The following is a 21,084-nucleotide window of genomic DNA, read 5'->3' as shown; positions in this document are numbered from 1 at the left end:
ACAGTGGCAATGTTTACCAAAACCACGTGACAGAGCAATATCTTCACACCAGTATGTTCTCCCACTCCCTTCTCTATGGCCATCTAATAATGTATGTCAGTGCTTTGCACACTGAAAAAGCACTACAGAAACATTAAGGATGCTCATTATTATTTACTCACTCTGCACTGTTGTTAAGAGGAGTGTCATCTACCCACTGCCATTTGTCCTGTCCCGCTTGATCACTGAGGCCAATCCAATAATTTCTATCACGGGTAATAAGGGTTTTTGCATGTCTCCTCAGGAAATCCTGCATCAAAACAAAAATGAACTTTCAGTGAATTCAACGCACAGAATAGTCAGTTCAAGGACGGTGTTTCTGCAGGACAGATGCACCTGCACAGTAGCTAGAGGGAGTTAAAAGTGCTAAGTTTTGCAGGGAGTCTCACCGCAGTGTGCAAATGGACCTTCCCCCGCCCTTCCGAAGCCTCCATTCTGCTCCCCCCAAATGGCTCTGAAGGGAAGGGGAGGATCCACTAGCACACTGAGGTGAGGTTCCCTGCAAAACTGAGCACTTTGCATCCCCTCTAGCTATGCCACTGCACCTGCGAGTCCCCAGTTTGTCATATTTGGCCCACAGCCTTGATGCCTTTATAGAAAGCATGCAGCCATAGCAGAAGCAGCCTGAAAGTGTCCTTGTTCAGAATGCCTATCATGGATGGAAGGTTCTAGTGCTGCTATAGACAGCAGGGAATCCCATTCCTTCCATGCAAACATAGCCAAAGAGATAAACCCCCTTCAAGGTTGGCATTTGCTGCAGGGCAGATGAACTTGCTTCTGGAGGAAAAATCCATTACGGGGTACAAGCCATGATGTGTATGCGCAACCTCCTGATTTTAGAAATGGGCTATGTCAGATGCAAGGGAGGGCACCAGGATGAGGTCTCTTGTTATCTAGTGTGTTCCCTGGGGCGTTTGGTGGGCCGCTGTGAGATACAGGAAGCTGGACTAGATGGGCCTATGGCCTGATCCAGTGGGGCTGTTCTTATGTTCTTAACTTGCCTGCTCCGCTTCTGAGTTTACAACCACCAAGTCGAAGCCCATCCCTCTGCAGTTTTGTCTACTGTTTTCCCAGTCCGCTGTGTCCGAACCTGAAGAGAAATAGTAACAGCTGGATCCATTTCGCACCCAACCCAGCATACAACATGACAGCTCTTCTGTGAAGTGAAGAAAGGGAAAAAGAGATTTTGTTTCAAGTTGCACTTTACACTTGTGATGTTACAATTTCTGTCTCTGGTTTTGAAAATGTGTGGAAGGAAGAGTCAGACAATATGTTGGATGCTGATCAGATAAATGGACGGTGAAGGTCAGTACTGGCTGCAGGGTTTGGGGGGCCCAGTGAGACGTTCTCAGGGGCAACTCTTGTTCTGTAAAAGGAAGGCAGAAGTAACAAGAAGAAGCTAAATATAAATAAACAAACAAACAAACAAACAAACAAACAAACAAATAAATAAATAAATTTCACTTTTTTCTCTCCAGATTTTGTGCTGCTTCTCATCAGACTCAAATAAGGTCTGAGAACATGTGTGTGTGTTTGAAGTTGCATATTACACGCATGATGATACACTTTCCCTCTTTTGTAAGGAAGTTTCAGAAAATAATTCACGTGGGATGCTAATCTTTTACACACATTCCTATTAACTGATTTCTATCCCGACTTTCCCTCCAAAGAAATGAATGGAGGAAATCTAAGGAGAACCAGTGCTGGCTCTGCATTTTTGAGGGTGCTTCAAGAAGATGCCCTCAGTGATTCCTGCCCTCTCCATGTAGTCAGTGAACCTCATGGTGTGGGTCTTGGAAGGTGCCAGATGATGCTGAACCAGGTTGGGGGAAATCTGAAGCTGTCTTTGGTTTGTGTCCCTAGCAGTGACTTTCACTGTTTTTCTTCTCAAAGCACACTGACCTCTCCTCTATGGTCTTCAGCTCTTGTAGCGTCAATTCTGGCTTCTGGGACACAATTCCAGGTTCTGTGGCTCTGTTTGTAGGGCAACTGTCTGTAGTAGCAACTTGTCCCTCCACTGGCAGAGGAAGTAATTTGTTACTACAAATCGGTGCCCTCGAAAAAGAGATGCAGAGCCCAGAAGATTTTTCAGCTATTTTCAATCCTGTGCCCCAAACTCCCTGGGTACACCTGTGAACTTTTCACAGCACACAGGTTGAAAATCGCTTCCCCAAGGGAGAAGGCAGTGACTGCAGTTCCCTGCTATGCCATGCTGCTATGAGGAGGACACACACCCTCAAGGCAGGCAGGCAAAGAACCACACTCTTCACAGCTGTCCCCTTATCTTGCTTGGAAAAGTAATCCCAAAGTTACTGATCAATCACCCTAGTGATGCCACTGCATTGAGGCTGTCTGTAGGATATTGTAATTTCTTCTGTATGGTCTGGTATGGGAAGTGGTCCATCATGGGGTGACACAATGAGCTCTCACACCAGGTGACGCAAACCCTAGTGACGCCTCTGAGTGGCACTGCTGAAACAGCAGCCCACATGATAATTGGGCCCTCCCGGCACCTTGGCAATGTCTCCTCTCACCCCTCTTGGTCTGCCCCTTCCCCTGCCATGCTCCTTGTCTTCTGAAGCCTCCTTCCGTCTCTTCTTCCCAGAGACTTGGCAGAAGTGGTGCCATCTTCCCCTTCCCCCCCCCCAGCTGATGCAGTGGCATCAAAATGGCTGCCACTGCATCCTTTGCAGAGGAGGCAGTTGCAGAGGTCTCCTTTAGCAAAGGGAAGAATCGTTCCCTTATCCAGGGGTAAGGCTCCACGACGCAGGGGGCTCTACTCAGACCTGCACTAGCTAAATAGCTGGTGCAGGTCTGCATGGAGTTAGGATGTGGCAACTGCGGCTGAACCTGCCCCCTTCCCAGATCTGACCTACACACTCCATCCCTCCCTGCCCAGCTCTATCCCTCCCCACTCCATTGCACACTCCTCCACTCCCTCCTGCCTCTCCCACTGACCTACCTGCTCCAGCAAGTGGCAGGAGAAAAGGAAAAACCCAGAAGAGGCAGAAATGCTCTCTTGAAAGGAGTTTGCAGAGACACGTCCGGCTGCTTTGATGAACAGAAGCATTGCTGTCTATTCCAGGTTTTCCTTTTCTGTATAAAACCTATGATATCTTTTTGTCTTTTCAACAGACTTTCTCATTGATATGTTTCCGTATGCTTTGAAAGAGGAAATTTGTTTTTGGTGCAAAGCACATTTATTTGTCAATGTCTACCCAGCAAACTTTCTGAAAGTCATTCACTCATTCATTATTTTTAAATTGAAAATGAAGGTTTCAAAGTCAGTTTCACAGCCATGTATGAGGTACATACGTCTGATCCTCTTATTAAAGTTTACAAACCTTTTTCTTCAAGACTTTTCAGGAGGCAGTGCCAGTCTGTGGCATTCCGGGGCTGGCGTTTGAGGGATTCCTTCCCTGGGCATCCCTGGAAGAGAACTGGAAAAGGAGAGTTGGCAGCAACCTGGTATCACCAGTGACATAGCTAGAGGGGGGTCAAAATGCTAAGGATTGATGGCTCTGCACCGTGTAAGCAGCCCCTCTCCCCCCTTCTGAGTCATTTGGGGCACCAAGGGCAGAGTGGAGAAGATGTCTCCATGTTGCTTTTGCTGGCCAGTATGGCTCTGGCAGTGAGGGGGCGGGGCCAGGCCACTTACACATTGCAGATCCATCAGTACTTAGCATTTTGCCCCCCTTCCAGCTACGCCACTGGGTATCACAGAACTCCAAAATAGCATCCGCTCCCTTTTCTTCTGTACAATCAAGGTCAACCTCATTTCATTCTTTTTAAGGCTAAGGAGGATTCGGTATTTGGTGGCCAGCTCTGTCCTTTAACTTATCGTTCCAAGTTATAGGAGGATAGAGCCTGCATCCTTCTCCTTGGTGTGTTCTCTTACAAGAACCTCGATCTGCTCTCTTCTTTAGAATTCTGTGGCCCTGAAGGTTATCTTTATTGGGTGACGGGAAGAGAAAACTCCCATTGACCCACCAGGCAATATGCATGGTTTACACGGGGAAAGTCTCAGTGGAGCCACAAAATCATATCAATATAATAATGGGGTGGGTGGGTGGGTCCTAACCCTAACCCTAACCCTCTCCATTTTATTTTATTGCATGGTCTCCAGATGCCCGAAGGATACAACAGAGCCTTTGCCGGCACCACTGCACTCTGCAGGCAGCATTTTGTTAGGATGGAGCTGTTAGTTGGTCGCCTACAGCCAGCCGTCATCTCTCCGCCTAACTGGACCAGGTCGTTTTGTAGTTTTCCTTGTGTTACCTGGCTGTGCTTTTTTTCTTTTCTTAAAACGTATTGTATGTCTTTGCCACTTATGCAATAAAATGCTTTCACAATAAAATGGGATTGTTTTAAACACAATTTTAGCAACATCAACTTTTTATCTAATGTGATTCCTCCCTACCAAGGGAGGTACCAAGACCTGATTTCTAAATCTTTAATAACATCTCCCCTAAGATATTTCGTTCCAATTGTATTTTAACTCTTAGATCAGGGGTGCCCAAACCCCGGCCCAAACCCCTTAGATCAGGGGTGCTCACACTTTTTTGGCTCGAGAGCTACTTTGAAACCCAGCAAGGCCCGGAGATCTACCAGAGTTTTTTTACAATGTTCGCGCCATCATAACATATAACATTTATGTGTACAATGTATGTTGGTGTACCTTGCATAACCGCATGAGCCAATATTGCACAACACAACATAATTAACTATAAACATTTTTTGTAATTACTTGAGTTTACTTTGATGACTTGCACTGAAGTGAATCAGCCAAGGATGCATAGTCCGGACACTAGCTGCTGACAGCCAGCCTCAAGCACTCTTCCAAATGTTCATCATTCATGGTGGAACGGTACTTGGACTTAATGATCTTCATGTAGGAAAAGGCTGACTCACATAAATAAGTGGAGCCCTTCCTGCCTCAGGTGCTCTTATATCCCTGAAGGCCCTATTGCCTTCAAGTGGCTGCAGCTGTGCAGCACACTCTGCTGGATGCCCAGGCCTTACCCTTAAAGGGGCCACTGCTGACACCACATCTACCTCCTCACCAGATCTTCCTCGATTCCAATACAAGTGGGGGGGAGCAGATCTCTATACAGACCAGTGCAAAAACAGGGGAAAGGTGTGGGGAAGATCTCTATATAGACATCACAGCAAGACCAGTGCAAAACCCCTTGCACACAGAACCAACAGATGGAAGTTGGGGGGGGGGCAGATCCATACATACCAGTGCAAAAACAGGGGAAAGGTGTGGGGGAGGGAAGATCTCTATATAGACATCACAGCAAGACTAGTGCAAAACCCCTTGCACACAGAACCAATAGATGGAAGTTGGGGGGGGCAGATCTCCATACATACCAGTACAAAAACAGGGGAAAGGTAAGTCAGCCCCAGTAGAGTCAACAGGGCTCACTCCCAGGGATGCGTGGATAGGAGAGAAGCCTGCCAGTGGCTCCTCTCCAGGTCTACTCATGAGTAAGTCCCAGTAGAGTCAACGGGGCTCACTCCCAGAGATGCGTGGACAGGAGAGAAGCCTGCGATTGACTCATTTTGCCTCGAGATCGACCGGTGGGTCGCGATCGACGTACTGAGCACCCCTGCCTTAGATGATGCCTAATCAGGATTGTCTTGCAAATTATAAAAGATTTTTCATCTCTATAATTCATGACTGTCTTGTTCGTATTTGCAAATCATCCAGATTGATTTTGAGGCCTTTATCTGAAGACTCTAATGTGCTGCTCCTATAATTCAGAAATAACCTCCAAGGAAGATTGTTCATGAGTTAAAATCAGAGTGACATCTGCATCTAGAGAAATGTTCAGTTCTTGGTCCCAAAAGGAGACACCTTTGTTTATTTTCCTGCTGCCCTTGTTGGAGCTTGTTACTTGCTTGAAACTCTGAATGGTTCTAGATTTTTATTTTTAACATATCTGTTTTGACAAGAATTGGACACTCTAAGCAGGAGGGGGCTTTTCTTTCTCAGGGAGGATGGTTGCCACAAATGAATTTTATTTAAAGCCCTTCTAAGAAGATTACAGACCTGTGACTACACATGAACGAACCCTCTTCATGTGGGTATGAGTACCCCTACTGCCCTGTCTGGTTTTTTACTGATCCACTTTAAGGGACCAATTATGAGTTGACCAGGCTGCAAGGGTTTCTCCTGATCTCTGTTACGGCTTCTTGGCTCCTAGAATTCACAGTCCTAAAGTTCCCCAGAGATAGGAAATAACGGCTATACCAGTTTATGTCTGCAGTATAGATGGGCTATTGGCTCCCACAGTCCATGTAAGTATTCCAGGGGTTTCCAAAGGATACCCTTTGGGATCCCAGGGGTTACAACATCATGGATGTTATAGTGCACTCACTCGGGTGCTGTGGGATGTCCCTGGTGGTCCCTTCCCTTTTCTCCTGGGTGCCGACATGTTAGATCTCATGAAATCTCACAAGATTTGGGTGCTGCCATCTTGGGTCTCTTAAGACCTCACAAGAGATCTCATGGGAAGAAGAGGCTGTGGGGGCACCTTGATCTTGGCAAGTTTGGGTACCACTGATTATCCGCAATCATCTTTTCCCTTAGCTTTATCCACTTATTTCTCAAAGAACTCCCTTCCCTTTATACTTACTGAGAACAATTCCAAGTACAACAGAGCGCAACAGCAAAACCCCTATCATGACGCATAGAAAGCAGGTAATGGGCTTCTGGAACCCATTTGGAGGTGTTTTAGTACCTGAAGAGGCTGAAATGAGAAAGGCCCACCACCACAATTAACTGCAAGTGTAAACATATTTCATGTAGACTCCTGGTGGTTTAAAAATGAATCATCATCCCCTTCTCATTTCAATGTACGCTTGAGAGGCAGTATGGTGTAGGGATTGTGGCATTGGCCTGAAGAGACTAGGAGCAGAATCCTAAGCAGGTCTACTCAGAAGTAAGTTCTATTGTGTTCAGTGGAACTTATTCCCAGGAAAGTGAGGTTAGGATTGCAGCCTAGGTTTCATGTCCCCACTCAGCTGCAAAGCTTATTGGAGATTTAGGGCCAGTCACAGAGTACTGTACTTCTCAGGGTTGTTGTGGAGGGAGAACCAGGTATGCTGTTCTGAGCTCCTTGGGGGAAGGACAGGATATAAATAATAAATCAATACCTCCTGATTTTAGAAATGGGTTATGTCAGAATGCCAATGCAAGGGAGGGCACCAGGATGAGGTCTCTTGTGATCTGGTGTGCTCCCTGGGGCATTTGGTGGGCCGCTGTGAGATACAGGAAGCTGGACTAGATGGGTCTATGGCCTTATCCAGTGGGGCTGTTCTTATGTTCTTAAATGAGGGCCTTAATCCATATTAATGCTTCTGGTCACAGAGCACTCTGGATTACTTCAAACAGAGTACAGGGGGGTGGTTGCACATGTGTATGGTATGATTTAAACTTGAGGGGCTTTCTTTATATGAGACAAAGTCTTCAGTGCAAGTGTTAAGTGCACACTGAAGTTGCATAGTCATTAGGCACAGAATATCTGCACTTCCCCCACCCAAGAGATTCAACTGAGGGTTGGGCAGAGACCTCATAGGCAATTGTCATGGATATTGTATGCCATACAATACAATGTTCCCCTGGGGGCTGGGGATAAGAATAGGCACTCAGTTTGGCTGTACTTGTCATAAGAGGTGACTAAACAGCCACCGGGTAGATGGGACTCCTTAGCCTGGGAAAGCAGCTCATCTGAGAGAAGGAAAACTCTGATTCCAAACCTCCACTGCCTTGTGGCTTCATCCAGTTATGGAAAAGACTTCAGGAGTCTACCTCGAGGCAAAATCCGGAGCCAAAGTCCCTAAGGCAGTTCATGGCTGAACACAGTCACATTCTGGCAACTCCTGCGATGCCGCTGGAACTGACCATATTGGCCTCTGCCTTTCCATTGGACCATTTCAGCGACGTGGAGAGGGGGGATTTGCTGCATGGGTAACAGTCTATCCTCCATACCTACTTTACCCAGGCTTTGCGCACTGGAGAGGACACTCTGTTCCAGAATCACCATTCAGAGCGCGATACCATAGTCTTCCGAGACTGAAGGATGCCAACAATGTATGGCATTTTCATGTGACACCTGAAGAAACCGATTCTCACATGCTAAGTTTAGAGACTGCTTTCAGCTTTCTCCTAAGGGAAGATTCAGCTTGGCACTGATGAGAGCACAGACACTCCTGGGCATGAGTATTCGTGCAGCGCAGAAGCAGGTCTGGGAGACACAAGCAGATGAGGGAAAAAGAGACTAATTTGGTAACTGTTGTGGTTGGGGGTGAAGACACAGAGTTGCAAACCAGGATGTCATCACGTCACCAAGCTCTGCACGCTGTGCCTCCCGCACCTTGGACCTAACTGCTGGTCACTACTATTCCCCCCCCATCTTGACCATTCTTCCCACCACCACCACCACCACCACTACACGTACCCATCAACACAACCCCTGATCTTCTGCCCTTTACCTTTGTGTCCAGCAAGCGAAGGTCCATTCTCTGATAGTTCCATCTGGATACTGATGAATCCTTTGCTGAAGCTATCCCTAAAGTGGGCAGGTGGGTGGGTGGTGGTGGTGGGGAGGCTTGAGGCAGCGCCCCTGGAGGGTTGGCACTTGGAGCATTTGCCCTGTTTCCCCCCTCCAGGTATGCCAGTGCAGTAGAACAGGGGTGCCCAAACCCCAGCCCTGGGGCCACTCGCAGCCCTCGAGGCCTCTCAATGTGGCCCTCAGGAAACCCCCAGTCTCCAATGAACCTCTGGCCCTCCGGAGATTTGGTGGAGCCCGCACTGGCCCAACGCAACTGCTCTCAGCGTGAGGGCGATTGTTTGACCTCTCGCGTGAGCTGTGGGATGAGGACTCCCTCCACTGGTTGCGGTTTCACGTCTGTGATGCAGTAGTGGCAGCAAAGGAAAGGCCAGCCTTGCTTTGTGCAAGGCCTTGTATAGGCCTTGACCTATTGCAAGACCTTCATTCATTCATATAAGTTCATCTTTAATATATTCATTTATGTAAACATATGTAAATTTATTCATATTTTAAATGTAAATTAATTCTTCCCCCCCCAGCCCCCAGCATAGTGTCAGAGAGCTGATGTGGCCCTCCTGCCAAAAACTTTGGACACCCCTGCAGTAGAACATGGACGTCTGGGAGTCATGGCAACCAGTTCAATCCCAAATGGACTCAGCCTAGGCAGGGAAAATAATAAAAAATGCAAGATGTTTATTAACAGACTGTAAAAGATCAAAATAATGGCAGGAAAGAACAGCACTAAAAGGCAAATAAGGCCCTCCCCCCGACCCAAAAGTTTCCTTTAGGAAAAAATAACAGGCTTGGCTTCACAAATGCGATGAGATAGTTCAGTGCATTTGATATCATTCCAGTTCCTCTCAGGTCTGGGAGGTGTGCTTTTGCTGATGTACATGACAGCACATTTCTCCACGGGATCACTGGGTTCTCCTTCCCTCCAGAACCTGTAAGAGAGAAGTTTGTGAGACAAGGGTGCAGAGCTAGGATTTCATAGCCCACAGAGACCATGGCTAGCGAGGGTGAAAAGAGACACAGAGAGGGAGTGATGCAGGCATCTCTGGAAAGCTGGAAGGAGTATAATCATCTCTGGCTTGCTTGGCCCTCTTTCCCAGAGAAATGCTGGAATGCAGCCTGGAGCAACAGATTTCCTCTCGCATACTGTACATACATTGTTTTCAGAAGCTCAATCCCTCTCCCCAGTTTTGGTGTCCTCAGGCTGATGCTTCTCCCCAGTTCCTGCGCTGCACTAGGACCAATATCCTGCAACAGAGGGGAGGGGGAGTATTGTTGCCTGGTTGGGCAGCTGATAGGCTTGGACCACTTCAGTGGCGTAGCTAGGTCATTTGACAACCAGGCCATAAATTTTAGTCACCCCCCCCTATGACAAAATTAATTTGTCAGTGGGTAGGGGCACCTGCCAGGATGGGGACTGAAATTGGGCAACAGTCAGAATGGGAGCTCAGGTCTACCCAGCAGGTCCAGACGAGAGCCCAGGTCTACTCACCTGGAAGAGGTGGCTCCAGAGGGCAGTGGGAATGGGAGCCCAGGTCTACTTGGTTGATAGATCTGGGCTAACACAAGTCCAGATGGGAGCCCAGGGCTACCTGCCCATCAAACTTTGGCTACGGAGGCAAAGGTTCAGGTCTACAGGCCTGGTTGACCTGGGCTCTGGAGTCAAAGTAGTGCCATAATAACATCTCATTGCCTCTTTGAACAATCAGTCTCACTGGTCCATTCTGAGTTAAGGAAATTGTACTTTTTGTTACACAAGATAGATGCATTTCTGCTTTTTAGGCCATAACCTTTGATAGAATGGGGGCATTTCACTCTGGTTTGTTTCGTTGCATTCAGCTGTAAATTGTCAAACTCGTTTCATACAGCGGGCCAAAGAGCTCAAATAGGATGCGGTGATGGCACTTGGTCTGGATGCCTTTAAAAGGGGATTGGACAGATTTCTGGAGGGAAAGTCCATCACAGGTTACAAGCCCTGATGACTATATGCAACCTCTGGGTATTACAGGTAGCTTATCTTTTAATGACTGCTGCAAGGGAGTGGCAACAGGATAGGAGTCTTGTGTGCTGCCTGAGGCATCTGCTGGTCCACTGTCCGATACTGGAAGCTGGACTCGTAGATGGGCCTTTGGCCTAATCCAGCACGGATCATCTTCTGTTCTTATGAGGACATTGATTTATTGTAATAATGTAGTCTTATTATTTGGTGATAGGGAAATGTCCTCATAAGAATGGAGGAGAGCTGCTGGATCAGGCCAAAGGTCCAGCTGCCTGCATCTCACAGTGGCAATGTTTACCAAAACCACGTGACAGAGCAATATCTTCACACCAGTATGTTCTCCCACTCCCTTCTCTATGGCCATCTAATAATGTATGTCAATGCTTTGCACACTGAAAAAGCACTATAGAAACATTAAGGATGCTCATTATTATTTACTCACTCTGCACTGTTGTTAAGAGGAGTGTCATCTACCCACTGCCATTTGTCCTGTCCCGCTTGATCACTGAGGCCAATCCAATAATTTCTATCACGGGTAATAAGGGTTTTTGCATGTCTCCTCAGGAAATCCTGAATCAAAACAAAAATGAACTTTCAGTGAATTCAACTCACAGAATAGTCAGTTCAAGGACGGTGTTTCTGCAGGACAGATGCACCTGCACAGTAGCTAGAGGGAGTTAAAAGTGCTAAGTTTTGCAGGGAGTCTCACCGCAGTGTGCAAATGGACCTTCCCCCGCCCTTCCGAAGCCTCCATTCTGCTCCCCCCCCCAATATGGCTCTGAAGGGAAGGGGAGGATCTGCTAGCACACTGAGGTGAGGTTCCCTGCAAAACTTAGCACTTGGCATCCCCTCTAGCTATGCCACTGCACCTGCGAGTCCCCAGTTTGTCATATTTGGCCCACAGCCTTGATGCCTTTATAGAAAGCATGCAGTCATAGCAGAAGCAGCCTGAAAGTGTCCTTGTTCAGAATGCCTATCATGGATGGAAGGTTCTAGTGCTGCTATAGACAGCAGGGAATCCCATTCCTTCCATGCAAACATAGCCAAAGAGATAATCCCCCTTCAAGGCTGGCATTTGCTGCAGGGCAGATGAACTTGCCTGCTCCACTTCTGAGTTTACAACCACCAAGTCGAAGCCCATCCCTCTGCAGTTTTCTCTACTGTTTTCCCAGTCCGCTGTGTCCAGACCTGAAGAGAAATAGTAGCAGCTGGATCCATTTCGCACCCAACCCAGCATACAACATGACATCTCTTCTGTGAAGGGAAGAAAGAGGAAAAGAGATTTTGTTGCAACTGAAAACAGTCATAATTTTGTCCTCTACAGATCTTTGCACCGTTTTAAATCACACTCAAATAAGGTACATAGTGTTGTGTGTGTGTGTTTCAAGTTGCATATAACACTTGTGATGTTACAATTTCTGTCTCTGGTTTTGAAAATGTGTAGAAGGAAGAGTCAGACAATATGTTGGATGCTAATCAGATAAATGGACGGTGAAGGTCAGTCCTGGCTGCAGGGTTTGGGGGGCCCAGTGAGATGTTCGCAGTGGGAACTCTTGTTCTGTGAAGGGAAGGCAGAAGTAACAAGAAGAAGCTAAATATATAAATAAATAAATTTCACTTTTTTCTCTCCAGATTTTGTGCTGCTTTTCATCAGACTCAAATAAGGTGGGAGAACATGCGTGTGTGTTTCAAGTTGCATATTACATGCATGATGATACACTTTCCCTCTTTTGTAAGGAAGTTTCAGAAAATAATACATGCTGGACGCTAATCTTTTACACACATTCCTATTAACTGATTTCTATCCCGACTTTCCCTCCAAAGAAATGAATGGAGGAAATCTAAGGAGAACCAGTGCTGGCTCTGCATTTTTGAGGGTGCTTCAAGGAGATGCTCTCAGTGACTCCTGCCCTCTCCATGTAGTCAGTGAGCCTCATGCTGGGGGCCTTGGAAGGTGTTAGATGATGCTGAACTCGGCTGAAGGGTATTTGAAGCTGTATTTGGTTTGTGTCCCTAGCAGTGACTTTCACTATTTTTTTCTCAAAGCACACTGACCTGTCCTCTATGGTCTTCAGCTCTTGTGGTGTCAATTCTGGCTTCTGGGACACACTTCCAGGTTCTGTGGCTCTGTTTGTAGGGCAACTGTCTGTAGTAGCAACTTCTCCCTCTTCCTCCACTGGCAGAGGAAGTAATTTGTTACTACAGATCAGTGCCCTCGAAAAAGAGATGCAGAGCCCAGAAGATTTTTCAGCTATTTTCAATGCTGTGCTCCAATCTCCCTGGGTACACCTGTGAACTTTTCACAGCACACAGGTTGAAATTCGCTTCCCCAAGGGAGAAGGCAGTGACTGCAGTTCCCTGCTATGCCATGCTGCTATGAGGAGGACACACACCCTCAAGGCAGGCAGGCAGGCAAAGAACCACACTCTTCACAGCTGTCCACTTATCTTGCTTGGAAAAGTAATCCCGAAGTTACTGATCAAACTTGAAAAAGGTTGTTTGCCCAAGTGGATCTGGAAATCAGCAATGGAATGTAGATCTTGGAAATATCCCTAACGACCAATCCTCTCCCCCACCACACTGTAGCATTTGGGCATGCCATGACAGTGCTTGCTGCATGCTGTGGTGGGGAGGGGCAATCAGGAGGCCTGTGAGAGGTAAGGGAAAATATTTTTTGCCTTGTGTAGGCCCTCTGATGGCCTATGGATCTCCTTGGTCCTATGCCAGCTATATAACCAGCTATGCCAGGGAAGGAGTGGGCCCAAAAAATGGGGGATAGGAAAGTAGAGTAGCATGCATTAGAATTGCCAGAAGAAAGGCTGGAGCCTGCTGGAGGAGCACCCTGAATCTGCCAAGACAGGTTGGACATTGGGAAGCGGGAAGGGATGGTGTGTGGGTGGAATGGGGGTTGGGGAGGGCGAAATGAGGCAGAGCTTGGGTGTGGGAAGGGGCAGCTCAGATCTGGAAAGGGATAGGTTCAGCAACAGCAATGGCTGCTGAATCCTAGCCCCCTACCTGGACACCATCCCACTGCACAGGGCCAGTCACCCTAGTGATGCCACTGCATTGAGGCTGTCTGTAGGATAGTGTAATTTCTTCAGTATGGTCTGGTATGGGAAGTGGTCCATCATGGGGTGACACAATGAGCTCTCACACCAGGTGACGCAAACCCTAGTGACGCCTCTGAGTGGCACTGCTGAAACAGCAGCCCACATGATAATTGGGCCCTCCCGGCACCTTGGCAATGTCTCCTCTCACCCCTCTTGGTCTGCCCCTTCCCCTGCTGTGCTCCTTGTCTTCTGAAGCCTCCTTCCGTCTCTTCTTCCCAGAGACCTGGCAGAAGTGGTGCTGCTGAAAGGGCAGCCCTGGGAGAGCCCAATTGTCATGGGGGTTGGTTGAACAGCTCTCAGGACTGCACCCGGCCTTTGGGCACCACTGCTCTTGCTGATCAAAACTGTTCCTTTAGCTTCTTCAGGGGTGCTTTCGTTTTCACAACTTAAAGGTCCTGCCTTATCTTCCGTCAATCATCCATTGTCAGCCTTTGCTTTGGCCAGTCTTGGGCATTCATGCTCTTGCACAACTTTATCTCTCCAATTCCTAGCCACAACTTATGGGAAGAGGGTTCAAGAAGGTGGGGAAAACCAAGGAAATCTTTTCTAGCAATCCTTACCCAATATGCATTAACTAAAAATATAGACATCCTCACAAATCACCATAAGCTGCCAGGCACTCAATTAGCTTAGTAAAATATAGTCTGACTCTGTCTTTTATGGCCCAGTCCCATCTTCCCCTTCCCCCCCCCAGCTGATGCAGTGGCATCAAAATGGCTGCCACTGCATCCTTTGCAGAGGAGGCAGTTGCAGAGGTCTCCTTTAGCAAAGGGAAGAATCGTTCCCTTATCCAGGGGTAAGGCTCCACGACGCAGGGGGGTCTACTCAGACCTGCACTAGCTAAATAGCTGGTGCAGGTCTGCATGGAGTTAGGATGTGGCAACTGCTGCTGAACCTGCCCCCTTCCCAGATCTGACCTACACACTCCATCCCTCCCTGCCCAGCTTTATCCCTCCCCACTCCATTGCACACTCCTCCACTCCCTCCTGCCTCTCCCACTGACCTACCTGCTCCAGCAAGTGGCAGGAGAAAAGGAAAAACCCAGAAGAGACAGAAATGCTCTCTTGAAAGGAGTTTGCAGAGACACGTCCAGCTGCTTTGACGAACAGGAGCATTGCTGTCTATTCCAGGTTTTCCTTTGCTGTATAAAACCTATGATATCTTTTTGCCTTTTCAACAGACTTTCTCATTGATATGTTTCCGTATGCTTTGAAAGAGGAAATTTGTTTTTGGTGCAAAGCACATTTATTTGTCAATGTCTACCCAGCAAACTTTCTGAAAGTCATTCACTCATTCATTATTTTTAACTTGAAAATGAAGGTTTCAAAGTCAGTTTCACAGCCATGTATGAGGTACATACGTCTGATCCTCTTATTAAAGTTTACAAACCTTTTCCTTCAAGACTTTTCAGGAGGCAGTGCCAGTCTGTGGCATTCTGGGGCTGGCGTTTGAGGGATTCCTTCCCTGGGCATCCCTGGAAGAGAACTGGAAAAGGAGAGTTGGCAGCAACCTGGTATCACCAGTGACATAGCTAGAGGGGGGTCAAAATGCTAAGGATTGATGGCTCCGCACCGTGTAAGCAGCCCCTCTCCCCCCTTCTGAGCCATTTGGGGCAGCAAGGGCAGAGTGGAGAAGATGTTTCCACGTTGCTTTTGCTGCCCAGTATGGCTCTGGCAGTGAGGGGGCGGGGCCAGGCCACTTACACATTGCAGAGCCATCAGTACTTAGCATTTTGCCCCCCTTCCAGCTACGCCACTGGGTATCACAGAACTCCAAAATAGCATCCGCTCCCTTTTCTTCTGTACAATCAAGGTCAACCTCATTTCATTCTTTTTAAGGCTAAGGAGGATTCGGTATTTGGTGGCCAGCTCTGTCCTTTAACTTATCGTTCCAAGTTATAGGAGGATAGAGCCTGCATCCTTCTCCTTGGTGTGTTCTCTTACAAGAACCTCGATCTGCTCTCTTCTTCAGAATTCTGTGGCCCTGAAGGTTATCTTTATTGGGTGATGGGAAGAGAAAACTCCCATTGACCCACCAGGCAATATGCATGGTTTACACGGGGAAAGCCTCAGTGGAGCCACAAAATCATATCAATATAATAATGGGGGGGTGGGGGGGTCTCAGTGGGGAGAGCTCCACCAATATCCTAACCCCTAATCGTTTTGTCCCTGACACGCCCCCTTCTCCCTGCTTGAACTGAATAGCTGGCGCAGGTTCGAGTAAACCAGCATTTCTCAGCCAGTGGTACTTGTACCACTGCTGGAACTTCGGGTGGCATCTGGTGGTACAAAGGGGACTCCCAGACCCACACCACCTGGCAGCAAGACCAGCAATGCAGTGCAACAAGCAACAATAGGAGGCTCGGCTCAGCAGGCGGAGCTCCAGAGTTTCGACAGCCCTGAGTCTCTTGCAGTGTTTGTTGCGTTGCATCTGGCCTCCCAATCCAGAAATAACTGGTGATGACATCATCACCAGTTACTTCTGGTGGTACTTCCAATAGTTAGTCTATGCAAAGTGGTGCAGCTGGGAACAACAGTTGAGAAACACTGGAGTAGACCCTTTGGAGACCATGTGGTAATAGAGGAGGAGAGAAGAAGAACATTCTCCCCTTGCATGGTTCCTGTGTATTGCATGGTCCTGACCCTGACCCTGACCCTAACCCTCTCCATTTTATTTTATTGCATGGTCTCCTGATGCCCAAAGGATACAACAGAGCCTTTGCCGTCACCACTGCACTCTGCAGGCAGCATTTTGTTAGGATGGAGCTGTTAGTTGGTCGCCTACAGCCAGCCGTCATCTCTCTGCCTAACTGGACCAGGTCGTTTTGTAGTTTTCCTTGTGTTACCTGGCTGTGCTTTTTTTCTTTTCTTAAAACGTATTGTATGTCTTTGCCACTTATGCAATAAAATGCTTTCACAATAAAATGGGATTGTTGTAAACACAATTTTAGCAACATCAGCTTTTTATCTAATGTGATTCCTCCCTACCAAGGGAGGTACCAAGACCTGATTTCTAAATCTTTAATAACATCTCCCCTAAGATATTTCGTTCCAATTGTATTTTAACTCTTAGATCAGGGGTGCCCAAACCCCGGCCCGGGGGCCACTTGCGGCCCTCGAGGCCTCTCAATGTGGCCCTCAGGGAGCCCCCAGTCTCCAAAGAGCCTCTGGCCCTCCGGAGATTTGTTGGAGCCCACACTGGCCTGACACAACTGCTCTCAGCGTGAGAGCAACTGTTTGACGTCTTGCATGAGCTTTAGGATGAGGGCTCCCTCCACTGCTTGCTGTTTTACATCTGTGATACAGCAGTGGCAGTGAAGGAAAGGCCAGCCTTGCTTTGTACAAGGCCTTTTATAGGCCTTGATCTAATGCAAGACCTTCATTCATTCATATAAGTTCATCTTTAATATATTCATTTATGTAAATTTATTCAAATTTTAAATGTAAATTAATTGTTCCCCCCCAGCCCCCAACACAGTGTCAGAGAGATGATGCGGCCCTCCTGCCAAAAACTTTGGACACCCCTGTCTTAGATGATGCCTAATCAGGATTGTCTTGCAAATTATAAAAGATTTTTCATCTCTATAATTCATGACTGTCTTGTTCGTATTTGCAAATCATCCAGATTGATTTTGAGGCCTTTATCTGAAGACTCTAATGTGCTGCTCCTATAATTCAGAAATAACCTCCAAGGAAGATTGTTCATGAGTTAAAATCAGAGTGACATCTGCATCTAGAGAAATGTTCAGTTCTTGGTCCCAAAAGGAGACACCTTTGTTTATTTTCCTGCTGCCCTTGTTGGAGTTTGTTACTTGCTTGGAACTCTGAATGGTTCTAGATTTTTATTTTTAACATATCTGTTTTGACAAGAATTGGACACTCTAAGCAGGAGGGGGCTTTTCTTTCTCAGGGAGGATGGTTGCCACAAATGAATTTTATTTAAAGCCCTTCTAAGGAGATTACAGACCTGTGACTACACATGAACGAACTCTCTTCATGTGGGCATGAGTACCCCTACTGCCCTGTCTGGTTTTTTACTGATCCACTTTAAGGGACCAATTATGAGTTGACCAGGCTTCAAGGGTTTCTCATGATCTCTGCTACGGCTTCTTGGCTCCTAGAATTCACAGAAGTTCCCCAGAGATAGGAAATAACAGCTATACCAGTTTATGTCTGCAGTATAGATAGGCTATTGGCTCCCACAGTCCAAGTAAGTATCCCAGGGGTTCCCAAAGTATGCATCGCGGATGTTATAGTGCACTCACTTGGGTGCTGTGGGATGTCCCTGGTGGTCCCTCCCTTTTCTCCTGGGTGCCGACATGTTAGATCTCATGAAATCTCAAAAGATTTGGGTGCTGCCAACTTGGGTCTCAGAAGACCTCACAAGAGATCTCATGGGAAGAAGAGGCTGTGGGGGCACCTTGATCCTGGCAAGTTTGGGAACCACTGATTATCCGCAATCTTCTTTTCCCTTAGCTTTATCCATTTATTTCTCAAAGAACTCCCTCCCTTTTATACTTACTGAGAACAATTCCAAGTACAACAGAGCGCAACAGCAAAACCCCTGTCATGACGCAGAGAAAGCAGGTGATGGGCTTCTGGATCCCAGTTGGAGGTGTTTTAGTACCTGAAGAGGCTGAAATGAGAAAGGCCCCACCACCACAATTAACTGCAAGTGTAAACTTAAACGTGTTTCATGGAGACTCCTGGTGGTTTAAAAATGAATCATCATCCCCTTCTCATTTCAATGTACGCTTGAGAGGCAGTATGGTGTAGGGATTGTGGCATTGGCCTGAAGAGACTAGGAGCAGAATCCTAAGCAGGTCTACTCAGAAGTAAGTTCTACTGTGTTCAATGGGACTTATTCCCAGGAAAGTGAGGTTAGGATTGCAGCCTAGGTTTCATGTCCCCACTCAGCTGCAAAGCTTATTGGAGATTTAGGGCCAGTCACAGAGTACTGTACTTCTCAGGGTTGTTGTGGAGGGAGAACCAGGTATGCTGTTCTGAGCTCCTTGGGGGAAGGACAGGATATAAATAATAAATCAATACCTCCTGATTTTAGAAATGGGCTATGTCAGAATGCCAATGCAAGGGAGGGCACCAGGATGAGGTCTCTTGTGATCTGGTGTGCTCCCTGGGGCATTTGGTGGGCCGCTGTGAGATACAGGAAGCTGGACTAGATGGGCCTATGGCCTGATCCAGTGAGGCTGTTCTTATGTTCTTAAATGAGGGCCTTATTCCATATTAATGCTTCTTGTCACAGAGCACTCTGGATTACTTCACAGAGTACAGGGGGGTGGTTGCACATGTGTATGGTATGATTTAAACTTGAGGGGCTTTCTTTATATGAGACAAAGTCTTCAGTGCAAGTGTTAAGTGCACACTGAAGTTGCATGGTCCTTGGACACATAATATCTTCACTTCCCCCACCCAAGAGATTCATCTGAGTGTTGGGCAGAGGCCTCATAGGCAGTTGTCATGGATATTGTATGCCATACAATGTATGGCATTTTCATGTGACACCTGGAGAAACTGATTCTCACATGCTAAATTTAGAGACTGCTTTCAGCTTTCTCCTAAGGGAAGATTCAGCTTGGCACTGATGAGAGCACAGACACTCCTGGGCATGAGTATTCGTGCAGCGCAGAAGCAGGTCTGGGAGACAGAGACACAAGCAGATGAGGGGAAAAGAGGCTAATTTGGTAACTGTTGTGGTTGGGGGTGAAGACACAGAGCTGCAAACCAGGATGTCATCACGTCACCTTGGACCTAACTGTAGGTCACTACTATTCCCCCCCCCATCTTGACCATTCTTCCCACCACCACCACCACTACACGTACCCATCAACACAACCCCTGATCTTCTGCCCTTTACCTTTGTGTCCAGCAAGCGAAGGTCCATTCTCTGATAGTTCCATCTGGATACTGATGAATCCTTTGCTGAAGCTATCCCTAAACCGGTTTGTGCTATTGGTAGGTTTCTAAAAGTAGGGTTTCCAGAGCAAAGCCGTATAAAGTCACGATATTGCCACTCTCTGAAATTCTATAATGACATCAAGCCTCCTGCCTCTGATATCAGCCCGAGTAGCCCAGTGACAATCATTGAAAATGTCTAAAAGCCCATCTCTCACAAGCTGAAGAAAGCATCACCAGGCCAAAGGAAGAACGCTTGGGTTTGATCTTTGGCTTGACAGCAGCTGAAGAGGACAGAAAGAGGAACTTACACAACAGAGAGGGAAGTGGTTGCTGTTGGTCCTCCTACCTCAATGAACAAACGTGTTCCGGAGTCATATTCCCACACGCCACAAGCCCCACAGTGTCCGTAGGTATGCTTGAGAAAGTAAACGCTGCGTTTTGATACAGGACCCATTCTGATTTGTTTCTGTTTTGAGACCTCCCAGTCCAAATCTTTGGTCTTCTCTAGTGACTGACCTGCATTTGCAGGGGTTTCACATGCTCAGACCAGACCACAGCTTCTGGTCTTCTTTTCAAGAGAGACCTTGGGATATGGCGACCCTCAAGTGACCCTGCCATGCCTCAGCAACTTCATTTTTCCAGAAAAGCAGAACAAGGCTGTTTCTCTTTTAACTGGGCAACGTGGGAAATAGTAGTTTGTTGCCTTGACCCAAAGCTAGTGAGCCCACAGAAGGAAGCCGTCTTATGCAAACAGGTTCACAGGGAGCCCCAAATCCAGGATTCAGGATAGCCAGGGAACATAGTAAAAAAAATGCAAGACATTTATTAACAGACTGTAAAAGATCAAAATAATGGCAGGAAAGATGCAGCGTTCAAACGCAAGACACAGAAACTAACAAAAAAAAGAGAGGAAGGGTTGCAAAGATTGATATGGATGTCAAAATGCAAGTGGGGGAGAAACAACAGCTTGACATGACGTGGGTGACAGTTTTGCCAGCACTCTTGACTTAAGTTGTCCTAGGATCCTAGTCCTTGCACCCACTTTATCAAGATGGGTGGCTGAGAACTGGTGAATCAGCAGGAGCTCCTGATGTCAGACTTGGGCAAGCGTGCAAAGAGGGAATGTGGTCAAGGCTTGATACCCTGGGAGCAGCAACCCTGCTTGGATGTCACCCAAGACACTGGAGTCTCTCCTTCCTTGTTCTTTATTTATTTACAATATTTTTATCCTACCATTTTCCTTCTCATTTTGGCAGTGGCCAAAGTCAACGAAGAATGACTTTGTTGAAAGCAAGTGGGAAAAAAGGGGCAAAAAGTAGGAGGAAATGGGGTCCGTTTTATCACACTGCTATTGCTGCCAAACTCCTGCTACATGGACAAAGAGGCACTTTTTCAAGTGGTGGTCCTCTTGTAACTGTCCCTCTTCACGCCAGCACAGGGTCTTTTCTATT

The 21,084-nt window shown here is 47.1% G+C and overlaps 1 protein-coding gene across 2 annotated transcripts; it reads right to left on the bottom strand.

The window, feature by feature from the left end:
• Window positions 1-9,309: 9,309 nt before the first annotated feature.
• LOC136656005 (C-type lectin domain family 4 member C-like) lies at window positions 9,310-19,856 on the bottom strand. 2 transcript variants are annotated; one of them, XM_066632811.1, is made up of 7 exons: window positions 19,593-19,856; window positions 18,240-18,353; window positions 15,108-15,203; window positions 11,708-11,862; window positions 11,051-11,178; window positions 9,766-9,857; window positions 9,310-9,541 (listed from the first exon to the last, which is right to left on the bottom strand). In XM_066632811.1, exons 1-6 carry the CDS (start codon window positions 19,633-19,635, stop codon window positions 9,809-9,811), a joined length of 585 nt encoding a protein of 194 aa, XP_066488908.1. In that variant the 5' UTR covers window positions 19,636-19,856; the 3' UTR covers window positions 9,310-9,541; window positions 9,766-9,808. The 2 variants fall into 2 exon arrangements, with proteins under 2 accessions (XP_066488908.1, XP_066488907.1); XM_066632810.1 differs by lacking the exon at window positions 9,766-9,857.
• Window positions 19,857-21,084: the final 1,228 nt, after the last annotated feature.

This window comes from Tiliqua scincoides, chromosome 6 (assembly GCF_035046505.1).
Source record: "Tiliqua scincoides isolate rTilSci1 chromosome 6, rTilSci1.hap2, whole genome shotgun sequence".
NCBI lineage: Eukaryota > Metazoa > Chordata > Lepidosauria > Squamata > Scincidae > Tiliqua > Tiliqua scincoides.
The sequence above is the reverse complement of the archived record's forward strand: the minus strand, read 5'-3'. Positions and strand labels throughout refer to the sequence as shown.